The sequence below is a fragment of the Saimiri boliviensis genome, chromosome 11, assembly GCF_048565385.1.
Source record: "Saimiri boliviensis isolate mSaiBol1 chromosome 11, mSaiBol1.pri, whole genome shotgun sequence".
In the NCBI taxonomy this organism is placed as follows: Eukaryota; Metazoa; Chordata; class Mammalia; order Primates; family Cebidae; genus Saimiri; species Saimiri boliviensis.
Window position 1 is genome coordinate 75652899 of NC_133459.1, and position 24163 is coordinate 75677061.

Sequence of the window (24163 nt, forward strand, 5' to 3'; positions counted from 1 at the left end):
AATGGCCCGTTCTTGGCTCCCCACAACCTCCACCTCCCAAGTTCAAGTGATTCTCCTGCCTCAGCCTCTCAAGTAGCTGGGATTACAGGCATTTGCCAGCATGCCCAGCTCTCCATGTTGGCCAGGCTGGTCTCAAACTCCCGACCTCAGGTGATCCAACCACCTCAGCCTCCCAGAGTGCTGGGATTATAGGCATGAGCCACCAAGCCCGGCAGTAGTGGCTTTTTTATTTTAGGTATCATTTAGCAGAGAGTCAGCATTATAAAACATTCTAAAAGAAAAATAAGCTAGCTACCTTAAATCAAAGTAGGTATAGATAAAATTTTAAGTAAATGCTTAAAACAATAAATGATATAAACATAACTGCCTGATATCTGATGGAAATAAGTGATTTACATTTAAAATATTCTGCTTGTATATTTTTAAGCAAACCGGCTTAGAATAGAGTCATATGACTTCTAAATTTGATGGAATATCATGAGCATTATTTCTTCATGTGGAAATTACATGGATTGTCTTACACTAATAAGATTTATTTAAATAATCTGTAAATATAAAAGATCATAGCATACTATAATGAGAGAGATTTGAAGTAACTTTTGTTCATCTTAATTTTAGGTCCAGAGTGTCAATTCTTGTCATAGCTGCGCTTGTGGCAATTCTAATTCCTGGGACAAAGCAGATGAAGATGATATTAAACTTGTTAATATTCCTGTGACTACTCCAGAGAACTTATACTTAATGGGTAGGAATAAGATGATAACATTTTAAGATATTGTGCTCACATTTAATTTGTTTTGTTTTTGTTTTTTATTTATTGAGACAGACAGGGTCTTGCTCTGTCGCCCAGGCTGAAGTACAGTGGCGCCATCACTGCTCACTGCACCCTCAACCTCCTGGGCCCAAGTGATCCTCCCACCTTAGCCTCCTGAATGGCTGGGACCACAGGTGCAAGCCACCATGCCCAGCTAATTTTTTTTTCTTTATCTTTTTTCTTTCTTTTTAAAAGACGGGGTTTCACCATGTTGGTCAGGCTGGTCTTGAACTCCCGACCTCAGGTGATCCACCTGCCTTGGCCTCCAAAGTTCTTGGATTACAGGCATGAGCCACCATACCCAGCCAATTTTTAAAAAAAAATTTTGTAGAGATGGGGTTTTGTCGTGTTGCCAGGTTGGTCTTGAACTCCTAAGCTCAAGCAGTCTGCCCACCTCTGCCTCCTAAAGTATTGGGATTAAAGCCTTAGCCACCATGGTCGGTGGTAAGTTGAAATTTAAAAACAGTGAATTGTTTAAGAGAAGGAACTATAATTTTAAATATTCTTCCATCTGTTGAATTTAATCTTCATAACATCATACATTGTATTAGTTTAAACTAATACAACAAAATTAAAACAACAGAAATTTATTCACTCAGAGTTTTGGAGACCAGAAGTTCGTTATCACCGGATTGAAATGAACATGTCAGTAGAACCACATTCTCTCTGGAGCCTTAGGGGAGAATCTGTTCCTGACCTCTTGCAGCTTTTGGTGGGCTTCCAGCATCGTTTGGCTTGTGTCCACATCATTCCAGTCTCTACCTTTGTCTTTATGTCACATTCTCCTCTGTGGGTATCAAATCTCTCCCTATATCCCTCTGTCTGTCTGTCTGTCTGTCTGTCTGTCTGTCTGTCTGTCTGTCTGTCTCTCTCTCTGAGACAGAGTCTTGCTCTGTCACCCAGGCTGGAGTGCAGTGGTGCAACATCGGCTTACTGCAACCTCCATCTCTGAGGTTCAAGCAATTCTCAAGCCTCAGCATCCCAAGTGGTTGGGCTTACAGCTGTGTACCATCACGCCCAGCCAATTTTTTGTAATTTTAGTAGAGACGAGTTTCACAATGTTAGCCAGTCTGGTCTTAACCTCCTAAGCTCAGGTGATTTGCCCACCTCAGCCTTGTAAAATGTTGGGATTATGGGTGTAAGCCACTGTGCCCAGCCACCTCTGTCTTACAAGGAGACTTTTGGTTAGATTTAGGCCCCACCAGATAAATTAGGATAATGTCCCTGTATTGGGATTCCTAATTACATCTACAAAGATGTAAGATGTTACCTTTATTTATAAGTTTACAGCTTCTAGGAATTAGGATCTAATATCTTTAGGTGACCATTATTCAGCCTGCTACACTATCTTAACCTAATCTGTTGAATCTTATGTAACAAATCTATCAGAATTGACTTTACTAAATCTGTTGTCTCTAGCTATTATGTGTATTGTTATGTACAGAAAAAAAAATTTAAATAGAAGGAAGGCCTTCTGTGTTGCACATCTCAGTATTTCTCTTAACTTGACCGTGAACATGTCTACAAAGCCTCACTGAAGCCCTGGAGAAGAACCAAATGCACCTGTTGTTGAATCAGAGGATTCAAATGGTTTTCCCTGTTCTCTATTCTGTTTCAGGCTGTCTTCCTTTTAATGGAAATGCATGCTAAATAAAAAACAAAACCAGTAAACCTGACGTAGCCCTGGCCAGTGAGCAGCGAAGGGACTGATGACTTGGTGTAGAAGGACTGAGTGACTCGGAATGCATTCTCTCTCTCTAGATAGCTAGACTATATCATCTCCGGTACCATCACAGTGGGTACTCCTATGAGGAAAGAAGCAAGAGTAGTTTTTTGCCACCTATTCCAAAGGTCTCCAGAAAGTCAAATTTACTATGTTTCTAGATTATATCTAGTAAACTTATACTCACAGCTTCTGTTAATATTGCAAGTTCATGGCTGGGTATGGTGGCATGTACCTGTAGTCTTAGCTACTTGGGAGGCTGAGGCAGGAGGATCACTTGAGCCCAGGACTTCAGGGTTATAGTGAGCTAATTGTGCTACTGCACTCCAGCCTGGGGGACAGAGCAAGCTTTTTCTTTTTTCTTTTTTTCTTTTTGTTATTTAGTTTTTCTTCCATAATCATAAACTTAGCTCTGCAATCTAGCTAGGCCTGGAAGGGAACAAGGAAACAGAACGCAAAGGGAACTGCATCGAAAACACAAAGATTCTAGGATACTGTGAGTAAATGGGATGGAGGGATGCTCTCCTGAGCTACAGAAGGAATGGTCTGGTGGTTAAGATAAAACACAAGTCAAACTTATTAATCAGATGTCCACAGTCTACAATGGTGATCTTCTTACTGGTCTTGCTCTTCCTGGACCCAGCGCACTCCATGGCCTCCACAATATTCATGCCTTCTTTCACCTTGCCAAAGACCACAAGCTTGCCATCCAGCCACTCAGTCTTGACAGTGCAGATGAAAAACTGGAACCGTTTGTGTTGGGTCCAGCATTTGCCATGGACAAGATATCAGGACCTGTATGCTTTAGAATGAGTTCTCTTTTTTTTTTTTTTTTTTTTTTTTGAGACGGAGTTTCGCTCTTGTTACCCAGGCTGGAGTGCAATGGCGCGATCTCGGCTCACCGCAACCTCCGCCTCCTGGGTTCAGGCAATTCTCCTGCCTCAGCCTCCCGAGTAGCTGGGATGACAGGCACGCACCACCATGCCCAGCTAATTTTTTGTATTTTTAGTAGAGACGGGGTTTCACCATGTTGACCATGGTTGGTCTTGATCTCTCGACCTCGTGATCCACCCGCCTCGGCCTCCCGAAGTGCTGGGATTACAGGCTTGAGCCACCGCGCCCGGCCTAGAATGAGTTCTCGTCATCAAATTTCTTCCTGTAGGTGGACTTGCCACTAGTGCCATTAGGGCCTGTGAAGTCACCACCCTGACACATAAACCCTGGAATAATCCTGTGAAAGCAGGAACCCTTAAAACCAAATCCTGGCCAGGCGCAGTGGCTCACGCCTGTAATTCCAGCACTTTGGGAGGCCGAGGTGGGTGGATCATGAGGTCAAGAGATAGAGACCATCCTGGTCAACATGGTGAAACCCTGTCTCTACTAAAAATACAAAGAATCATCTGGGCATGGTGGCGTGTGCCTGTGATCCCATCTACTCAGGAGGCTGAGGCAGGAGAATTGCCTGAACCCAGGAGGCAGAGGTTGCAGTGAGCCCAGATCATGTCATTGCACTCCAACCTGGGTAACAGGAGCGAAACTCCGTCACCAAAAAAAAAACCAAATCCTTTCTCTCCAGTGCTCAGGGCATGAAAGTTTTCTGCTGTCTTTGGAACTTTGTCTGCAAACACCTCGAAGGAGATGCAGCGCAACGGCGCACCATCAATGGCAATGTCGAAGAACACGGTGGGGTTGAGCATGGCTGATAGTACAGGGTCCCAGCAGCAGCGGCATCTGTAAAGCCACCCTTTTTCTTTCAAAAACAAAGCAAAACAAAAAACAAACCCCCAGAATATTAAAAATTCAAATAGAAGAGAAACAGAGCAAAACTAGAGACACCATAGGGGATCTTTGTGTTATAGGACTAAGATTGGTAGGAGCCTTGTGGATCACCTGATATCGTCACCCATCTGTTTCAATTCTCTTTGTAAAATTAATGACATTAAAAAAAGATTGGTGATGTATGTTTGACTTGCTGTTACAAAAGTGATGGTATTTGCTATTTTTTTTTTTTTTTTGAAATGGAGTTTTGCTCTTGTTACCCCGGCTGGAGTGCAATGGCATGATCTCGGCTGACTGCAACCTCCGCCTCCTGGGTTCAAGCAATTCTCCTGCCTCAGCCTCCTGAGTAGCGGGGACTACAGGCGCGTGCCACCATGCCCAGCTAATTCTTGTATTTTTAGTGGAGACGGGGTTTCACCTTGTTGACCATGGTCTCAATCTCTTGACCTCGTGATCCACCCACCTCGGCCTCCCAAAGTGCTAGGATTACAGGCGTGAGCCACCGCGTCCGGCCATATTTGCTATATTCTATAGTGAGGTGGGACATAGTACTTCTTGAGGAGACAGCTTTTATCTTTGTATTATACAACTGTGCTGTAAAATAGTTCTTCCTGAAGCCAAGTGTGGTGGCACATGCTTGTAGTCGCAGCTACTTGAGAGGCTGAAGTGGGAGAATCACTTGAGCCCAGGAGTACAAGACCAACCTGGGCAACACTGTAAGACCCCCATCTCTAAAAAAGAAACCAAAAAAACTAAAAAATTCTTCCTGTGTTCATATGTTCAGCCAAAATAGTAAATGTTTAGAACGGATAGTGTAAGAAAAGGATGAAGGAATTAGAGTTGTGTAACTTGGAGGAAGAGTAGATAGTGATATAATTGGTTTTTGTGGTCATAAATGTTTTAGGAGAAGATTCAAAAGCTACTCTTTGCTACAGAAAATCGAACAAGAAGGAAAGGCCTACATTTCATTTTAAGAAATTTTAGGCCAGGTATGGTGGCTCACACCTGTAATCCCAGAATTTAGGGAGGCTCTGGTGGGAGGATTGCTTGAGCCCAGGAGTTTGAGGCTAGCCTGGGTAACATAGTGAAACCTCATCTCTACAAATACGTAAATATATTAAAAAAAAAATAAAAGAGGCTGGGTGTGGTGACTCATGCCTGTAATCCCAGCACTTTGGGAGGCAAAGGTGAGTGGATCACCTGAGGTCAAGAGTTTGAGACCAGCGTGGCCAAACATGGTGAAAACCTGTCTCTACTGAAAATACAAAAATTAGGTGGACATGGTGGTACATGCCTGTCATCACAGCTACTCAGGAGGCTGAGGCAGGAGGTTGCAGTGAGCTAAGATGGTGCCACTGTACTCCAGCCTGGGCAACAGAGTGAGACTCTGTCTCAAAATAATAATAAGAAGAAATAAGAAATTTTATTCATTTAGGATTGTAGGTTCTACAGTGTGGTAACTGAAGAAATGACTTCAGAGATATTTTTTAGCTACCATATTTTTAAAACATCGTGAGAATGACTTGTCCAGATTCTTAAGCAGCTTTTACATTTCTTTTTCTTCCCCCACCCCCCACCCCCGAGACGGAGTTTCGCTCTTGCTACCCAGGCTGGAGTGCAATGGCGCGATCTCGGCTCACCGCAACCTCCGCCTCCTGGGTTCAGGCAATTCTCCTGCCTCAGCCTCCTGAGTAGCTGGGATTACAGGCACACGCCACCATGCCCAGCTAATTTTTGTATTTTTAGTAGAGACGGGATTTCACCATGTTGACCAGGATGGTCTCGATCTCTTGACCTCGTGATCCACCCGCCTCGGCCTCCGAAAGTGCTGGGATTACAGGCTTGAGCCACCGCGCCCGGCCATCTTTTTCTTTAATATTTAACATTTTAAAAATACTTTAAAAGTGAAGTTTTAAACTATTTTTGTTTTGTTTGAAGTGCCTAATTATTTTTCTAAGCCCTTCTTTAAAAAAATTTATTTGTAGAAAAAGAAGTACATGTTCATCTGTTTTCCCACAAAGCTTTCTCTCAGCAAGGACATGAAATTCCTACTTGGACTATAACTAACTTTTGATAGGGTCATTTGGTATCTTGCAGATTTTTAACTCTGGCCCACCAATTTATCCAAATCAGTCTGTTGGGATCATAGTGGTTCAGGACACCCTTTAGGGAACAAAAGGTGACAAAGACTTTTATTTTAGATTTCTATATTACTATCTTTTCTTCAGCTTTACTTTTTTTTTTTTTTTGAGACAGTGTCTTGCTCTGTTGCCCAGGTTGGAGTGCAATGGCACAATCTTGGCTCACTGCAACCTCTGCCTCCTGGGATCAAGCCAGTTCTCCTGACTTAGCCTCCTGAGTAGCTATGATTACAGGCGCATATCACCACACCTGGCTGATTTTTAAATTTTTAGTAGAGATGGGGTTTCACCATGTTGACCAGACTGGTCTCGATCTCCTGACCTCAGGTAATCTACCTACCTTGGCCTCCCACAGCGCTGGTACTATAGGTGTGAGCCACCTCACCTGGCCATCTTCAGCTTTACTTTCTTCTTCTGAGAACTTATAAAACAGTAGTTTTTTGTAAACTGGTTTCTTCTACCTGTTAGTTTTCCTTTTTATTTACAGGGATATTTTGAAACAGTTGTGTGACTTACAAAAAATAACTATTACTCAAACTTTTGATGAATTCATGATACTATTTTAGAAAAATTCTGAGCACCATATATCTTTGTGTTGTATTTTTAAAGAAATGAAAACATATTGGCCATTTTGTCCCTGATTTTTGGTTAACTGGAACCATAGGTTGAGAATATATTGGGAAATTAAGATTCTACCATGTAATGATGTGTGATTCTTTAGTGTCAAAAATTAGTCAGACTGTGCTATTGGTGATAATGTATGAAAGCATTTCAAACTCCATATAATTTTATTTTGTCATTGATATTGCTCACTTAAAATTGTTCTGTTCTTAATTTTTAGGTATGGAATTGTTTGAAGAGGCATTGCGCCGATGGGAACAAGCTCTAACCTTTCGAAATAGACAGGCTGAAGATGATGCCTGTGGTTCCATTAAGATGGGTGCAGGAGATGCCATTGCTGAAGAAAATGTAGATGTAAGGGTGATTTATTTGAGTGGTCTTCATAATATTAGAAGAATCAAACTTTTTTTTTTTTTTTTATAGAGATGGAGTCTCACTATGTTGCCCAAGCTGAATCTTGAACTCTTGGGCTCAAGTGATCCTCCTACCTTTTCCTCTGAGTAGTTAGGACTATGGGCATGCACCACCATGCCTGGCTAATTTTTAAATTTTTTGTAAAGATGGCATCTCACTATGTTGCCCAGGCTGGTCTTGAACTGCTGGCCTCAGGTGATTCTTTCACTTTGACCTCCTAGAGTGTTGGGATTATAGGCATGAGCCAAGGTGTGCCTGGCCCAGGGTATTTTTTTGTGTTGATTCAGTGTATTTGCTTTGTATGGCATTTGGTAGAACTATTTTTGTCTTCTTCCTTGGGACTGTGTGGGGTATTTCTTATTGATCTTTTTCTATTCAGTTAGTTGGTAAATGCCACATTTACCATTCATCAAGTTTATTAATTTTTCCAGGATATGCAAAATAAGCAGATTGGTTTCTAAAGGATTTTTTTTTTTTTTTTTTTTTTTTTTTTTTTTTTTTAAGAAATGGGGTCGCCGGGCGCGGTGGCTCAAGCCTGTAATCCCAGCACTTTGGGAGGCCGAGGCGGGTGGATCACAAGGTCGAGAGATCGAGACCATCCTGGTCAACATGGTGAAACCCCGTCTCTACTAAAAATACAAAAAATTAGCTGGGCATGGTGGCGCATGCCTGTAATCCCAGCTACTCAGGAGGCTGAGGCAGGAGAATTGCCTGAACCCGGGAGGCGGAGGTTGCGGTGAGCTGAGATCGTGCCATTGCACTCCAGCCTGGGTAACAAGAGCGAAACTCCGTCTCAAAAAAAAAAAAAAAAAAAAAAAGAAATGGGGTCTAGCTATGTTGCACAGACTGTAGTACAGTGGTTCATAGGAATAAATCGTAGTGCACTGTACCCCAGAACCCCTGCCTCAGCTCAAGCAATTCATCTGCCCCAGTCTCCCAAACAGTTGGGACTGCAGGCATGTTCTACCTTGTCTGGCTTGGAGTTTTTTAAAGTTTGATTTGTGCTTTGGGATTAATTGTTATTATGTTCATAAAAATCACAGAGGTATAGAGCTGGACCCTTATTGATCATTTAGTTAAGCTAGTGATTCTCAAACTTAATGCATAAGAATGACCTAGAGGACTTGTTAAAACACAGATTTGGAAGCCCCACCCCACGAGTTTCTCATTGACTAAGACTGGGGTGGATCCCAAGAATTTGCATTTCTACCCAGTTCCTGGGTGATAATGAAGCTGCTGGCTCAGGGACCTTATTTGAGAACTCCCGATCTAGTCTGACTCCTTAATTTTATAGGTAAAGAAACTGAATCACTAAGAACTAAGGTGATTTTGCCAAAGACACAGCTAGAACCCAGGCCTCTTGACTGCTGCTACTGTACTCTTTTCACCATCTATGAGTAATTTTTTACATTATTCATTTTCTTTGCCTTTTATTTAAAAGTGGAAAAATATTTAGAATCTTAACATTAGAATTTAATTTGTTATATGTGCTTTTTCTCTCCTCATAGGATATTATTAGTACTGAATTTATCCATAAACTTGAAGCTCTGCTGCAGAGAGCCTATCGTCTCCAGGAGGAGTTTGAAGCTACCCTTGGGGCATCTGATCCTAATTCCCTTGCTGATGATATTGGTAAGATGGATATTTTATATGTTTTTTATGAAATGTTTGCTTTCCTTTTATATCCTTGGAATTATTTGCTTAAGTGTCTGTCTTACGTATTAATAGGTTACTTAAAAAAATAGCCAAGAGAAAAAAATTCTATCATATTTATTTTTATTTCAGTTTTAATTTTTAAATGAACTAATGCCCTTAGAATATAAATTCAAGTACTTACCATAGGCAGGACGGTGACATTATTTTCAAATATATTGTGGGTGAAAAAAATCTAGTTAGAGTGTTGGAGGGAGAAAAGAATAAACAAAAATATACAAATGGGACAGAGACTCACCACTTCAGAAATGTCCATGTAATATTACTTAAAATATTTTAAAGAATTAAAGCTCTTGGGCCCCACTTTAATCACGGGATATCTGTTGATGTAAGTAGTCAATACATACATCATTATGGACCATTACCTTTGTTGCCTACTTTAAAGAAAAAAGAGTTTTAAAAAGTTGTTTATTTTTTATTTTTTTGAGACAGGATGTCTGTATCCCAGGTGGGAGTGCAGTGACACGATCGCAGTGCACTGCAGCCTTGGCCTCTTGAGCTCAAGTGATCAACCTACCTCTGCCTCCCAAGTAGCTGGGACTATAGACACATGCTACCATGCCTGGCTAATTAAGATTTTTTTTGTGGAGACAAGGTGAGGTTCTTTTTTTTTTTTTCTTTTCTTCTTTTCGAGACAGAGTTTCACTCACTCTGTCACCCAGTCTTGGGTGCAGTGGCGTGATCTCAACTCACTGCAACCTCTGCCTCCTGAGTTCATGCAATTCTCCTGCCTCAGCCTCCTGAGTAGCTGGGATTACAGGCATGTGCCACCGTACCCAGCTAATTTTTGTATTTTTAGTAGAGGCAAGGTTTCACCATGTTGGCCAGGCTGGTCTTGACCTCCTGGCCTCAAGTGTTCCCGAAGTGCCGAAATTACAGGTGTGAGCCACTGTGCCTGGCCAAAGTAAAGTTCTTGAATGAAGTCTTGGAAGAAAGGAATGATTAAAGTTGCTTCTTCAACTTCTATAAATGCCCCCAAAGAAAGAAGAAGACCAAATTATATAGTTTTTTTTTTTTGGTCAAAAATAATTTAAGTCTTTCTAGTATGAAGAGGATTGTTGTTTTCCAATTAAAAAAAAAAAGCTAAGGAGTTTTAACTTTTTCCACATTAGTACTGAAAGCAGCTGCATTTTGAGATATTTATATCTCTATGCATTTTGAATTTAAGTAAAAGATTTTGTTTGTATTAGAATTATGAGTTGCTGTGTATATGTCATAAGGTTATATGAACTTTCTTTGGTCTCTGCTTTGTCATACTATTCTTGTCACCAAACATTATTAGATGAGTGTGTTTTAGTACCTACTCTGCTATTAGCATAGGCATAATGTTTTGACATACCTATGAGATTACAGTCTAGAAAAAAAGTAGGCAGTATTCATATCAACAAATATAATTTGTCAAAGCCTTATATTAATTTTTTTCTACAGTTACTTGTGTAACTTTAATTAGAATGTCATTTATGATAGTAAATAGGAGAAAGAACAGAGAAAAGGAACTTTTTAAAACCTCCAATGTGGAATGAGAATGGAACAACCAGAAAAGTTAGAAAAGTGGTTAAGTGGCAAGGAACACTACAGAGAAAAGGAAGTAGGAAAAAATTATAAATATAAGTAGGAAAGAGGAAGAGGATCCTGAGACTTTTAATGTCTTACACTAGGAGTGGAAGTTTTGTCTGTGCTGTCTAATCTTCAGCAGTTTCTTTTAGCCTCATGATAAGGATCTTGTGGATGTGTAGTTTTTGTTCTTTTAGTCTTGTAATATGTATCACAGATTTGGTTCTGTTTGGCATGCCTTGGCACAGTTTTTCTGTATCCTTCTGTAGAGATTGGCTGGGTCTGTCTCATTCCTTCAGGTTAAAAAGATTCCTTAGGTACAGTCTCAGAGGTCTGCTTTAGATTCTTGTTGCTTTTGGACAAGAAGACCTTTGGGCATGTGGCTTAGTTTCTGGAGTCTTCAAGTTGTTTCTGAGGCAACTATTGTTAATCTCGAACTCTAAATGGATAGGGTGGGACCTATAATCAGTCCATGCATTTAGTTAGCTTAGGTTGGGAATAAGTTCCTGACCCCACTCATGTTTTAACCTGTGCTGTCACTGCCTACCAGGCTGATGTGCTTTTCCCTGTAGCCTGCCAGTTCGTTGGCCTCCTCTTGCCCTGGAGATTCCAGTTGACATGAAGCTGTTATCTTTTGTTTGTTGTAGGGAATTGTTTTGATATTGCAAGTTTGCATTTTTGAACTTCTGGATCGAAAGAGCTGAATGTATGGCCAAGATTCAGGGAGCATCTCTGTTACAACTGTTACTTAACATTGACAAAAATTGCCTAGAAGTCAGTTAACTCTCATTCTTTAAATCTAAAACAATTGTATTCATTTAACTTATATTATTGAAAGGCAACTTAAAGTTAACAGTCATAAATCAAGATAGTCTAACAAATGCCTTCAAAGGCCCAGGGGCGAATTTAAACCAAGTATTGATCTGACGTTAGTGAATTATTCGTTGTTTTGAATCTGCTTTGTCTAATTTGATGACCTTTTTTTTTCTTTTTTTTAAAGAATTTGGTAGGCTTTCAAGATTGGAAGATTTTATTTTTTATTTTTTATTTTGGCAACAGTCATGCTGTGTCACCCAGGCCAGACTGCAGTAGTGTGACTCAGTTCACTGTAACCTCTGCTTCCTGGCCTCAAGCCATCCTCTCACGTCAGCCTCCCAAGTAGCTAGGACTACAGGTGCATGCCACCACACCCTGCTAATTTTTAAAAAAGCTTTTTGGCTGGGCATGGTGGCTCATGCCTATAATCCCAGCACTTTAGGAGGCTAAGGTGGATGGATCATAAGGTCAAGAGATCAAGACCATCCTGGCCAACATGGTGAAACACCATCTCTACTAAAAAAAACCAAAAAAATCAAAAAAACATACATACACACACACACACACACACACACACACACACACACACACACACACACACAAATTATACATACAAAAATTAGCTGGGTGTGGTGGCATGCACCTGTAGTCTCAGCTACTCGGGAGGCTGAGGCAGGAGAATTGCCTGAACCCAGGAGGTAGAGATTTCAGTGAGCCAGGATTGTGCCACTGCACTACAGTCTGATGACAAAACAAGACTTACTGTCAAAAAAATTTTTTCAGGCCGGGCGCGGTGGCTCACGCCTATAATCCCAGCACTTTGGGAGGCCGAGGTGGGTGGATCATGAGGTCACGAGATCAAGACCATCCTGGTCAACATGGTGAAACCTCGTCTCTACTAAAAATACAAAAACTAGCTGGGCATGGTGGCGCATGCCTGTAATCCCAGCTACTCGGAAGGCTGAGGCAGGAGAATTGCTTGAACCCAGGAGGCGGAGGTTGCAGTGAGCCGGGATGGCGCCATTGCACTCCAGCCTGGGTAACAAGAGCGAAACTCGATTTCAAAAAAAAAAAAATTTTTTTTTCTCTACAGACGAGGTCTCCCTAGACAAGGCTTGTCTCGAACTATGCAAGCTGGTCTTGAACTCTTGGGCTCAAGCAGTCCTCCCACATTGGTCTCCCAAAATGCTGGAATTGCAGTCGTGAGCCACCATGCTGAGCCAGGAAAGACTTCGTAGCCATCACCTAATTTTATTTCTCCCCTGTCTGTAACAGCTAGGGAGAGCTAGTCAGTAGTAGCTACTAATAACTAGTAACAAGTACCTACTATTGTTTGTTACCATGTACCAGGCCCTTTGTTAAGTGCTTAGCATCCTTGTGTCTTCTCTGGGTCAGATTCTGTTACATTCTAAATGAAAATTATCTCTGCCAGGTGCAGTGGCTCACACCTGTAATCCCAGAACTTTGGGAGGCTGAGGCAAGTGGATCACCTGAGGTCAGGAGTTTGAGAGCAGCCTGGCCAACATGGTAAAACCCTGTCTCTTCCAAAAATACAAAAATTATCTGAGCATGGAGGAGGGTGCCTATAATCCTAGCTACTCAGGAGGCCGAGGGAGGAAAATCTCTTGAACCTAGGAGGCAGAGGTTGCAGTGAGCTAAGACCATGCCATTGCACTCCAGCCTGGGTGACAAGAGTGAAACTCCATCTCAAAAAAACAAAAATCAACAAAAAAGGGGCCGGGCGCGGTGGCTCAAGCCTGTAATCCCAGCACTTTGGGAGGCCGAGGCGGGTGGATCACGAGGTCGAGAGATCGAGACCATCCTGGTCAACATGGTGAAACCCCGTCTCTACTAAAAATACAAAAAATTAGCTGGGCATGGTGGCGCGTGCCTGTAATCCCAGTTACTCAGGAGGCTGAGGCAGGAGAATTGCCTGAACCCAGGAGGCGGAGGTTGCGGTGAGCCGAGATCGTGCCATTGCACTCCAGCCTGGGTAACAAGAGCGAAACTCCGTCTCAAAAAAGAAAAAAAAATCAACAAAAAAAAGACAAGTACCTTAATCCTCACAACAACTTTTAGCATATAACTATTATCCCTATTTTTCAGATGGGGAAAGTGAGGTACAGAGGCGTTAATAACTTCCCCAGGGTTACACCGCTCTTAAGTGGAGGAACCTGGATTTGGACCCAGTCAAGCTAGCTTTATAGTCCTTCCTTTCCCCTTTCCCTTCCCTTCCCTTCCCTTCCCTTCCCTTTACCTTTACCTTTTACCTTCTTTTACCTTTTACCTTTCCTTTCCTTACCTTTCCCCTCCCCTCTTCCTTTCTTCCTTTCTTTCCTTTTTATTGTTTTCAAGATGAGGTTTCATTATTGTCACCCAGGCTGGAGTACAATGGTGCAATCTCAGCTCACTGCAGTCTCCGCCTCCGGGGTTCAAGTGATTCTCCTGCCTCAGCCTCCCAAATAGCTGTGATTACAGGTGCCTATCACCACGCCTGGCTAATTTTTGTATTTTTAGTAGGGACAGGGTTTCACCACATTGGCCAGGCTGGTCTCCAACTCCTGACCGCAGGTGGTCTGCCCGTCTCGGCCTCCCAAAATGTAGGGATTACAGGCATGAATCACTGCACCTGGCCCATTTATTATTTTTATTCTGAGAGAGGGTCTGGCTGTGTTGCATAGGCTGGGGGGCAGTGGCGCAATCTTGACTCACTGCAACCTCCGCCTCCTGAGCTCAAGCTATCCTCTCACCATAGCTTCCTGAGTAGCTGGGACCACAGGCACGTGCCACCATGCCTGGCTAATTTTTATTTTGGGTAGAGATGAGGTTTCGCCATGTTGCCCAGGCTGGTCTCAAACTCCAGCGAAAGGATCCACCTGTCTTGGCCTTCCGTAGTGCTAGGATTGCAGGTATGAGCCACTGCGCCCAGTCGCAAAGTCCATTTTCTTAAATACCATGCTGTATTTTCTTACCACTTAAAAGACACATGTCTTCTTTGAACGGGAGGGTTAACCGTGAACTTTTTGTGGACAGAGTATGTTTATTCCCAAAATTCCCTGTAGGAAAGGTCAGCTTAGAGCAGGCAGCCTGGAAATTCCACAGCTGCCAGAGTAAGGAGACTTTTATTTCTGGTAGTGGTATACTTTTGTGCAGATCTTTTTTTCTTTTTAAATTTTTATTCCTCTATACCCGTGTGGGGATCTACAGTTAACTTATGCGTCTTTCTTCCTCTCTCAGTTTTTCTAGGCAGATTTCACACATTTTGTAGGAAGAAATTGTCAAGGTTTAATCCAAGAACAAAAGAGGCAAGGTGTGTGAGGTAGAGGGCCGAACTTAGTATAGTGCTAACGAGTTACTCTGATGATCTACCCCACGTCCGTATAATAACTAAAAGTACGGACTCCGGATTCAGACTAACTGGGTTCAACTTCTGGCATTTCCATTTATCTGTGTGATTATAAAACCTGTCTAAGCCTTGGCTTCCTCATCTGAAAAGTCGACATATGGGGTACCAATTTTATAAACTGATTTTGAAGATTAAATAAAAGTTCTAGGAACAGGGTAACAATGCTTATTGGCTCAGAATTTGGAATTTCTCTAAGGACACTTTCAGGAAGACCATCGTTTTACCTCTAGAGTCTTAAGCTGTTGTTTGTTGTTCTTTTTGTTCTACCTTTCTGATCCTGTATTTGCCAATTTCAAGACGTTCTTTAAAATTTCGGGTCCACCGATACCCTATTCATCTTTTCCAGTGATGCTATACTTTACTCCATTAAAAAAATTTTTTTTTTCTGTTCTTTTCAATGGGCCTTTGGGGAGAAGAAGAAGTACCTTCTTGAAGTAGAAGGTAATTTGCCTGCCATGTTGAACTATACATTCTGGACATCAGACCAGGCGTGGTGGCTCCCACCTGTAATCCCAGCACTTTGGGAGCCTGAGGTGGGTACATCACCTGAGTTCAGGAGTTCAAGACCAGCCTGGCCAACATGGCCAAGCCCTATCTCTACTAAAAATATAAAAATTAGGTGGGCGTGGTGGCAGGTGCCTGTAATCTCAGCCACTTGGGAGGGTGAGACAAGAGAATCACTTGAACCCAGGAGGTAGAGACTGCCGTGAGCCAAGATCACGCCATTGCACTCCAACCTGGGCGACAGAGTGAGACTCAAAAAACAAAACAAAACAAAACAAAAAAAATCTGGACGTTATAATAATAGAGTCTAAAGTTTACATTAGCTTTTGTTGAACTTATGGTTAACTAAAATTTCTAAGTTCTTTGTTACCGTTGCTTTCTTACCGTTAAACCACATCTTGCCTCATTTATTCCTGTGCAGTTGTTTTTTTGGACCCAAGGTATAGGTGCTATATTTATTATTCTTACTAAATTGTTAGTTCTGAGTCATCATTCTGAATTGTTGAATAGTTTTAGATTTTTATTTGATAGTATTAATTACCCCTCTCAGCTTTGTATCCTTCTCTAGTTTGGTCAGTTTTGTATAGTTAGTGATCAGTGCTGTCATTGAAATCATTAATAAAAATCGTTAAAAGGGATAGAGTCAGAGTCAGAGACCTGAAGTGTGACACTATTAACTTTCCTTAGGTCACAAATAATTATTAAGATACTTCGTAATCTTCAGTTATTCAAGATGAGTAAATTCTGGAGATCTAATGTATAGCATAGTGACAGTAGTTAATAATACTGTGTTGCATGTTTGAAGTCTGCTAAAAGGCTAGATCTTAAATCTTAGCATGCACACATATACACACACAGTCACTATGTAGAAGTGGTAGATATGTTAATTAGCTCAGTTGTGGTGGTCATTTCACACTGTATACATAAAACAATCATACACCTTAAATATATGCAGTTTTGTATGTCAATGATATAAAACTGTTAAAGAAGACTTTGTTCAACAACTATGAATTCAGCTTATTCTGTTTTTACATTTTTTTCATCTTGATTATAAAGAGACCATGGGGTCAGGCACAATAGCTCACACCTGTAGTCCTAGTTCCTCAGGAGGCTGAGGCAGGAGGTTCACTTGAGCTGAGAAGTTCAAGGCTGTAGTGAGCTGTGATTGTGCCTATGCGTTCCAGCCTGGGTGACAGAGTGAGATCCTGTCTCTAAAGAAGAAAAGAGTGAGAGAGATTATGTGATACTTTTTTATATATCATAATAAAATGTTAACTGGAAATTTAGGAAAATATAGAATCTTTTGGAAAAAGAGGCTAATATTAATTAACTTATTTGGAAATATTGCTGAGGCTGAGTATTTTGCAGGTAGGTATTTGCCATCAAGTGTTCATAGCTGGTTTTATACTCACTTGCAAATCATTTTAGTATTGGAAGGCTCATGTGTCAGATTTTATTTACTTTAGAAGAGCCTCAGCAAAATTTATTTTACTAATTTAGAATTCAAAATTTAAACAAAGACTCTACTTAATTATACAATGGTACTATTTATGGAAGAGTAGTTTGCCAACTTAACGTTAGGGATGAGATTATATGGGGGCTGTTTAAATCCTTTCAGCATGATTTTTTTTTTCCTTTTCCGAGACAAAGTCTTGCTGTGTCACCCAGGCTGAAGTGCAGTGGTGTGATCTCAGCTCACTGCAGTCTCCACCTCCTGGGTTCAAGCAATTCTTCTGCCTCAGCCTCTTGAGTAGCTAGGATTACAGGCATGCACCACCATGCCCAGCTAATTTTTGTTTTTTTTTTAAGTAAAGATGGGGTTTCACTATGTTGACCAGGCTGGTCTCGAACTCCTGACCTCATGATCCTCCTGCCTCAGCTTCCAAATCCCAAAGTGCTGGATTACAGGCGTGAGCCACTGTGCCTGGCCCTTCATTATTCTTCCAGCATTTTTCTTTTTTCTTTTTCTTTTTTTTTTTTTTTGAGACGGAGTTTCGCTCTTGTTACCCAGGCTGGAGTGCAATGGCACGATCTCGGCTCACCACAACCTCCGCCTCCTGGATTCAGGCAATTCTCCTGCCTCAGCCTCCTGAGTAGCTGGGATTACAGGCATGCACCACCATGCCCAGCTAATTTTTTGTATTTTTAGTAGAGACGGGGTTTCACCATGTTGACCAGGATGGTCTTGATCTCTTGACCTCGTGATCCACCCCCCTCGGCTTCCCAAAGTGCTGGGATTACAGGCTTGAGCCACCGCGCCCGGCTGCATTTTTCTTTGTAGATAACAATGTATTTATTCAAAATTAATGATGTCTATTCTTTTTTTTTTGAGATGGAGTTTCGCTCTTGTTACCCAGGCTGGAGTGCAGTGGCGCGATCTCAGCTCCACAACCTCCACCTCCTGGGTTCAGGCAATTCTCCTGCCTCAGCCTCCTGAGTAGCTGGGATTACAGGCATGTGCCACCATGCCCAGCTAATTTTTTGTATTTTTAGTAGAGACGGGGTTTCACCATGTTGACCAAGATGGTCTCGATCCCTTGACCTCGTGATCCACCCGCCTCGGTCTCCCAAAGTGCTGGGATTACAGGCTTGAGCTACCGTGCCCGGCCTTCTTTTTTTTTTAAAACAGCAAATCCAAGAAACTTTTGAGTTATCAGTATTATGAATTATCTGGGGTTACTTTTGGTAGGTGAAGTTAATAACATAGATTTTGAAAAGCATATAGTACCGTTCTAACATTGGATATGGTGACCATTGCACAGCTCTGTACATTTAAAACTAAAACACGTTGCACACTTAAAGGGGGTGAATTTTATGATTTTTAAATTATACTTCAATAAAGGAGTTAAAAATACACTATGTTTGGTGTTAAGCTAAACTTAAGTAGATTTTTGTGAATTTAAAATAGTGTAAAATAGCATTTCATATTAAATTTAATAACAAATCCCAGGTTTTCATTTTGGGTTTTTTGGTTTTTAGAGACAAGGTCTTGCTTTGTCTCCTAAGCTTCAATGCATTTCCACAGTCATAGCTCTCTGGAGCCTCAAACTCTTGGGCTCAAGCCACTCTCCTGTCTTGGCCTCCTGATAGCTGGGACTGCAGGGACATGCTACTGTGCCTGGCTAATTTTTTAATTTTTTGGAGACATATGTCTCAGTTTGTTGCCAAGGCTGGGCAAAAGTTTTTAAAAGTTCATTAAAGAATCACTTAGTTTCAAAGCTGATGGGCCTGCTGAATTATAAACTGTTTCTCTGTTGCCACATGTTGAATTATAAACTCTGTTTCTCTGTTGCCACATTGATCCTGATGTCTCAGCTGGTAACCAGAAATATTAACTGTTATCTGTTAATAGCCCATGAACCATACTATTGTTTATATGCATGGGTATTTCTGCAAGTAATTTGGATGTGTTGTTGTTTTTACTTTGGTTAAATTTTAAATCTTTTTTCTATTCTGTAACATTGCCATCCAAGTAGCCATTAAATATGATAAATACTGAAAAGAAGATCTGCTGACATTTCTGTTAATTTAGTAGCAAGCATGCTGGAAATATTAGAAGTAATGCTGAGAAAATAAAAGTGCAGTATTAAAGTAGGAGCACTTTTATTTTTAAAATGAAAAACTTCTGACAACCTGGCTCTAAAATTGCAATCATGCAAATACATTCCTAAGCCATGCTGTCATCTGTGTTAAAATAGAAAACAGGCTGGATGTGGTAGCTCATGTCTGCCTGTAATCCCAGTACTTGGGAGGCTGAGGCAGGAGGATTGCTTGAGGCCAGGAGTTTAAGACCAGTCTGGAGAACATAGCAAGATTCTGCCCCCGCACCCAAAAAAAAAAATTAAGAATTAGCCAGGAATGGTGGTGTCTGCATGTAATCCTAGCTAGTCAGGAGGCTGAGTCAGGAGAAGCCCTTAAGCCTAGGCATTTGAGGCTGCAGTGAGTTACAGTTGGACTATTGTGCTTTAGCCTGAGAAACAGAGTGATACTCTTTAAAAAAAATTATAGTAGGAAATATTTTTGATGTTTGGGAAGGAGGTATTACTGATACAAAATGGTTTACCAGTAATATTTTGTGTTTTAAAAGCATACTTAAACATAGATTTTATTATAATTATTGTGGTTTAAAAGTATGCTTGCAAAAAGAAATACAGCACAGTAGTTGTATTTCAAGCCATCTTTACAGTTTTTCCGATGATGAGAAAATAGCTTTGAATTAGGCAGGGTTTGAATTATGTTTGAAGGAATGAATTCCTCCTGTAAAATATAACCCACCCCATATTCTATAATTCATTGTTTTCTATGTTCCATGCTGCATTTCCTTAACCATCCTGAATTAGTGAATCATTATTGCATGTGTTTCTAAGTGCTAATGCACCAAAAGTTTAATAATAGTTCTTTGTTCTGTTCCTCTTTTTTTTTTTTTTGAGACAGGGTTTTGCTCTGATGCCCAGGCTGGAGTGCAGTGGCATTATCTTGGCTCACTGCAACCTCCACCTCCAGGGTTCAAGTGATTATCCTGCCTCAGCCTCCCAAGTAGCTGAGACTACAGGCATGCTGGTGACTACAGTCATGCACCACCACACTCAGCTACTTTCTGTATTTTTAGTAGAGACAGAGTTTCACCATGTTGGCCAGGCTGGTCTCAAACTCCTAACCTCGTGCTCCACCCACCTTGGCCTCCCAAAGTGCTGGGATTACAAGCGTGAGCCACCGGGCCTGGCTGAGTTAGTTCTCTAATAATGTAAAATTATTTTCCTCATTCACTTAAAGAACGTTTAGTGTTGAGTGTGAGATGTTGAAATCACTAGAGGGCAGCACATTTTATCTACATGTTGGATGCCTGTGACTCAGATGCCATTCCGTGTTGCTACTTGTGTAGCTCTGGGAGCTAATGTAAGTCAACACTTGCTGGCGGGCTTTATATACACCTGCTACTGTAACTCACAATGAGAAAGAACATGGAAGTTATGCAGAGAAGACGTGAAATAACATTAGTGTAAATTTCCATTAGTGTGCAAGTTCTTCTAGCTAACAGCATCTGAAAGTGTTATGTTTGTTTATGTTTATTTATAGCTTCTATTTTCAGAGATTAAATTATTATATAATTGTTAAACTGTATTTTTTTTGGTAACTTTTGAAGGCTTAACCAAAACCTCCAATATGATTTCAATTATACATAGTATAACTTAGTAATTAAGAACATGGGCTTTGGAGTCCAACAAGCATGGGTTCAAGTCCTAGCTCTACCTGTCTTGCTAGCTGAGACATTAAGCAAGCCTTGACTTTGCTTAGACAGCTTCTTCATCTGTAACATGTAGGACAATATTAGGATCAACTTTATAGAAGTGTGAGGATTAAGTGAAATAACACATCATATTTAGCACAGGCACATGGTAAACACTTATCTATTCATTTTTGTAAATACAGTCTAACAGTTTAGAGGCCTGTTCTAAGCTGATTTAAAAATTTCATAGTTATAGATAGAAGGATGTCATATGTTCGTAAGTTGTTCTACAGTGATAATAGTCAATTCTGCAGACAACTTTTTTTCTGTGAATTAATTTGATTTTTCTTATATAAATTTGCATTTAATGAAAGAAGGTATTTAAGCCATGTTTAAAGTTATTTTTTGAAAATTATAAAAAAAAGATGCTCTTTATAAATCTTACCTTTTTTCTGGGTTAGAAATCATCTGAAAGGTTTGCAAAAAATAATTATTGTAGGTATAGCTAAGATTATTGGCTTTCTCTGATCTCTGACCTTGCCATGCATAGGAGGAAAACAAAAAGTGGTAATGGATATACTGCCCCTTGCTGACATATCCTATTGTTAATAATAATTATTATTATTTGAGACAGGGTCTTGCTCTGCTGCTTGGGCTGGAATGCAGTGGTGCGATCACAGCTTACCACAGCCTCAACTTCCTGAGTTCAAGTGACCCTCCCATCTCAGCTGCCTGAGTAGCTGGGACTACAGGCGTGCACTACCATGCCTGGCTGATTTTTTTAAGTCTTTGTAGAGATAGAATCTCACTATGTTGCTGGTCTGGTCTTGAACTCCTGGGCTCAGGCAATCCTTCTTCCTCAGCATCCCAAAGTGCTGGGATTACAGGCATGAGCCATCGTGCCCAGTCTGGATTCTGAATAAATTGAGAACACAAAAAGAGCCTTTAAAAATTTTTTTTAAGATGAGGTTTTGCTCTTGTTACCCAGGCTGGAGTCCAGTGGCGTAATCTTGGCTCACTGCAACCTCCACTTCCCAGGTTCAAGCGATTCTCTTGCCTCAGCCTCCCAAGTAGGTAGGATTGTGGGCGCCCAACACCACACCCAGCTAATTATTTTGTATTTTTAGTAGAAACAGGGTTTCACCATGTTGGCCAGGCTGGACTTGAACTCTTGGTCTCAAGTGATCCTCCCCTTTCGGCCTCCCAAAGAGATTACAGGAGTGACCCACCATGCCTAGCCATAGAAGTTTTTTTAAATGTATTTCATTGTTTTGTTTTTAATGTTTGGATAGGTGGTTGCTTCAGCACCTCTCTTTGAATAATATATTCTTTTGTGGCTGATTTGCAAAGTGCCCCTTGTCGTATGTGAGGACTCTTTCTGTGTGTCTTTTCTGGGCTCTCTATTTTGTTCTGTCACTCTGTTTCCTGCATTGGTTTCACAGTATCTTAATTGCTGTAGCTTTATATAGCTTCATGATAAATCTTGACACTTGGCAGGGTGGGTCCATTCACAGCGGGGTTTTTTTGAGACTTGTCATGACTATTCTTAGCCCTTTGCTTTTCCATGTGAAGTTTAGGACAGCTTGTCAAGTTTCATGAAAAACCCTTTTGGGATTTTGATTATGAGATTGTATTTATAGGTCAGCTTAGGTAAATTTTCATTTTCATAACATTAACATTTATATCTGTGAACATGATATGGTTCTTAGGTCTTCATTTATGTCTTTTGTAATGTTTTATAATGTTCTTCATAAATGTCTTATATGTCTTTTTCCCTAAGTCCACTATAGATTTGTTGTCATTATAAGTGTTTTTTTTTAAATTTACATTTTCTAATTTGTCATTGCTAGTATCTAAAATGTTGTTGGTTTTTGCATTTGAATATTAATAACTCTTGTGAACTCTTATTAGTTTTAATACCAGTAATTTGACATAGGTTCTTTTTAGAGTTTTAATTCAGACCACATATTATCTGGGAATGATAATATGTTTATTTTTATTTCATCCTTTGAACACTTATTCTTTCATCCCTCTTTCCCACCCGCTCCCCTTCACCCCTGTCTTATCTCATCCCTTTGGGGAGAGTGTTATAATCTTTTTTGTCTGAAGGGAGCTGTGTCAGAAGGAGGACCATAAGTCAGCTGGCCCACTATACAGAATTAAAGACTGTATTTCCCTGTAACTATAGGCTCTCATTAAGGTAAGGGAACATTAATGGCAGAGACACCCATGGAGACTTTAAGGCAGATATAGCTTAAAAATCAATGTTTAAGTATTTATTTGTTTGCTGTGTGCCTTACACAGCAAATACTTAGACACAACTCTGAAGCATGTGATGAAATTCAGATAAAATAAGGGCTAACGTGCCTATTTTCAGGTTGCTTGTAGTCTGATTGGTTAACTAGCACTTACATTTATGGACCAGTTAGAAAGCAATATAGGTTAGTATATTATTCAATACCAAGCTGCTTCATAAGATTCAGAGCCTATGCTCCATCCACAAAGCAGAAGATCCTTCTTTACTTTTTCCTCCCCACTTCTATTTCTTCCTATACCTCATAGTTGAAGTGCCCTCAGCCTGTTTAAGAGCCTAAGATAAGAGCTTGAAAGTAAACAGATGGACCGGGCGCGGTGGCTCAAGCCTGTAATCCCAGCACTTTGGGAGGCCGAGGCAGGTGGATCACGAAGTCAAGAGATCGAGACCATCCTGGTCAACATGGTGAAACCCCGTCTCTACTAAAAATACAAAAAATTAGCTGGGCATGGTGGCGCGTGCCTGTAATCCCAGCTACTCAGGAGGCTGAGGCAGGAGAATTGCTTGAACCCAGGAGACGGAGGTTGCGGTGAGCCAAGATTGCGCCATTGCACTCCAGCCTGGCTAACGAGTGAAACTACGTCTCAAAAAAAAAAAAAAGAAAAAGAAAAGTAAACAGATCTTGTTTGTGACTCATGGGTTAATAATTTAGTTATCTGCAGCTGTTTTTTGCTGCAATATCTGAATATATATGAAATTTGTTTGGAAACCCAAGTTTCAGATAAGAAGATAATGTACAATGTATTTCTGCCTGATTGCATTATCTTTCCTTAATAAGCAAGTAATTTTGTAAGCTTTGAAAAGTGGCTATAAATGGGTGGCAAATGCAAAAATGTTTGAGTCCAGAAACCTGTCTGTGCTATGTAGATAACTTTTATACATTTCAAATATCACACAATAAAAGTATATATTTATATATTTTATAATAAACAGAAGTTTGTATTATCTGAACTATTGTGGTAAACATTAGGCTCTAGTTGGCCACAACAGCTAATGAGATATTCTACCAATCTCTCATGAGGAAATTCTCATCTCCTACCAAAATGTAAGATTCTACCAATCTCTAACACCAAGGAATGACTTATACTTTAGGAGACTTCTGTTCCTGTCATATCATGAAGAATGTGTCATAACATG

The 24163-nt window shown here is 40.6% G+C and overlaps 1 protein-coding gene across 10 annotated transcripts in view; it reads left to right on the top strand.

Annotated features, from left to right (window-relative positions):
• MIGA1 (mitoguardin 1) overlaps positions 1-24163 on the top strand; it is a 93505-nt gene that overhangs the window by 20855 nt on the left and 48487 nt on the right. For all 10 annotated transcript variants that reach the window (XR_012512460.1, XM_074381053.1, XM_039474495.2 and 7 more), the window contains exons 5-7: positions 619-745; positions 7299-7432; positions 9001-9124. Coding sequence is in view for 9 of the 10 variants with exons in the window: in XM_074381053.1 (XP_074237154.1) it covers positions 619-745; positions 7299-7432; positions 9001-9124 (385 nt within the window). In the remaining variant the exon portion in view is untranslated. The remainder of the gene's footprint in view (positions 1-618; positions 746-7298; positions 7433-9000; positions 9125-24163) is intronic.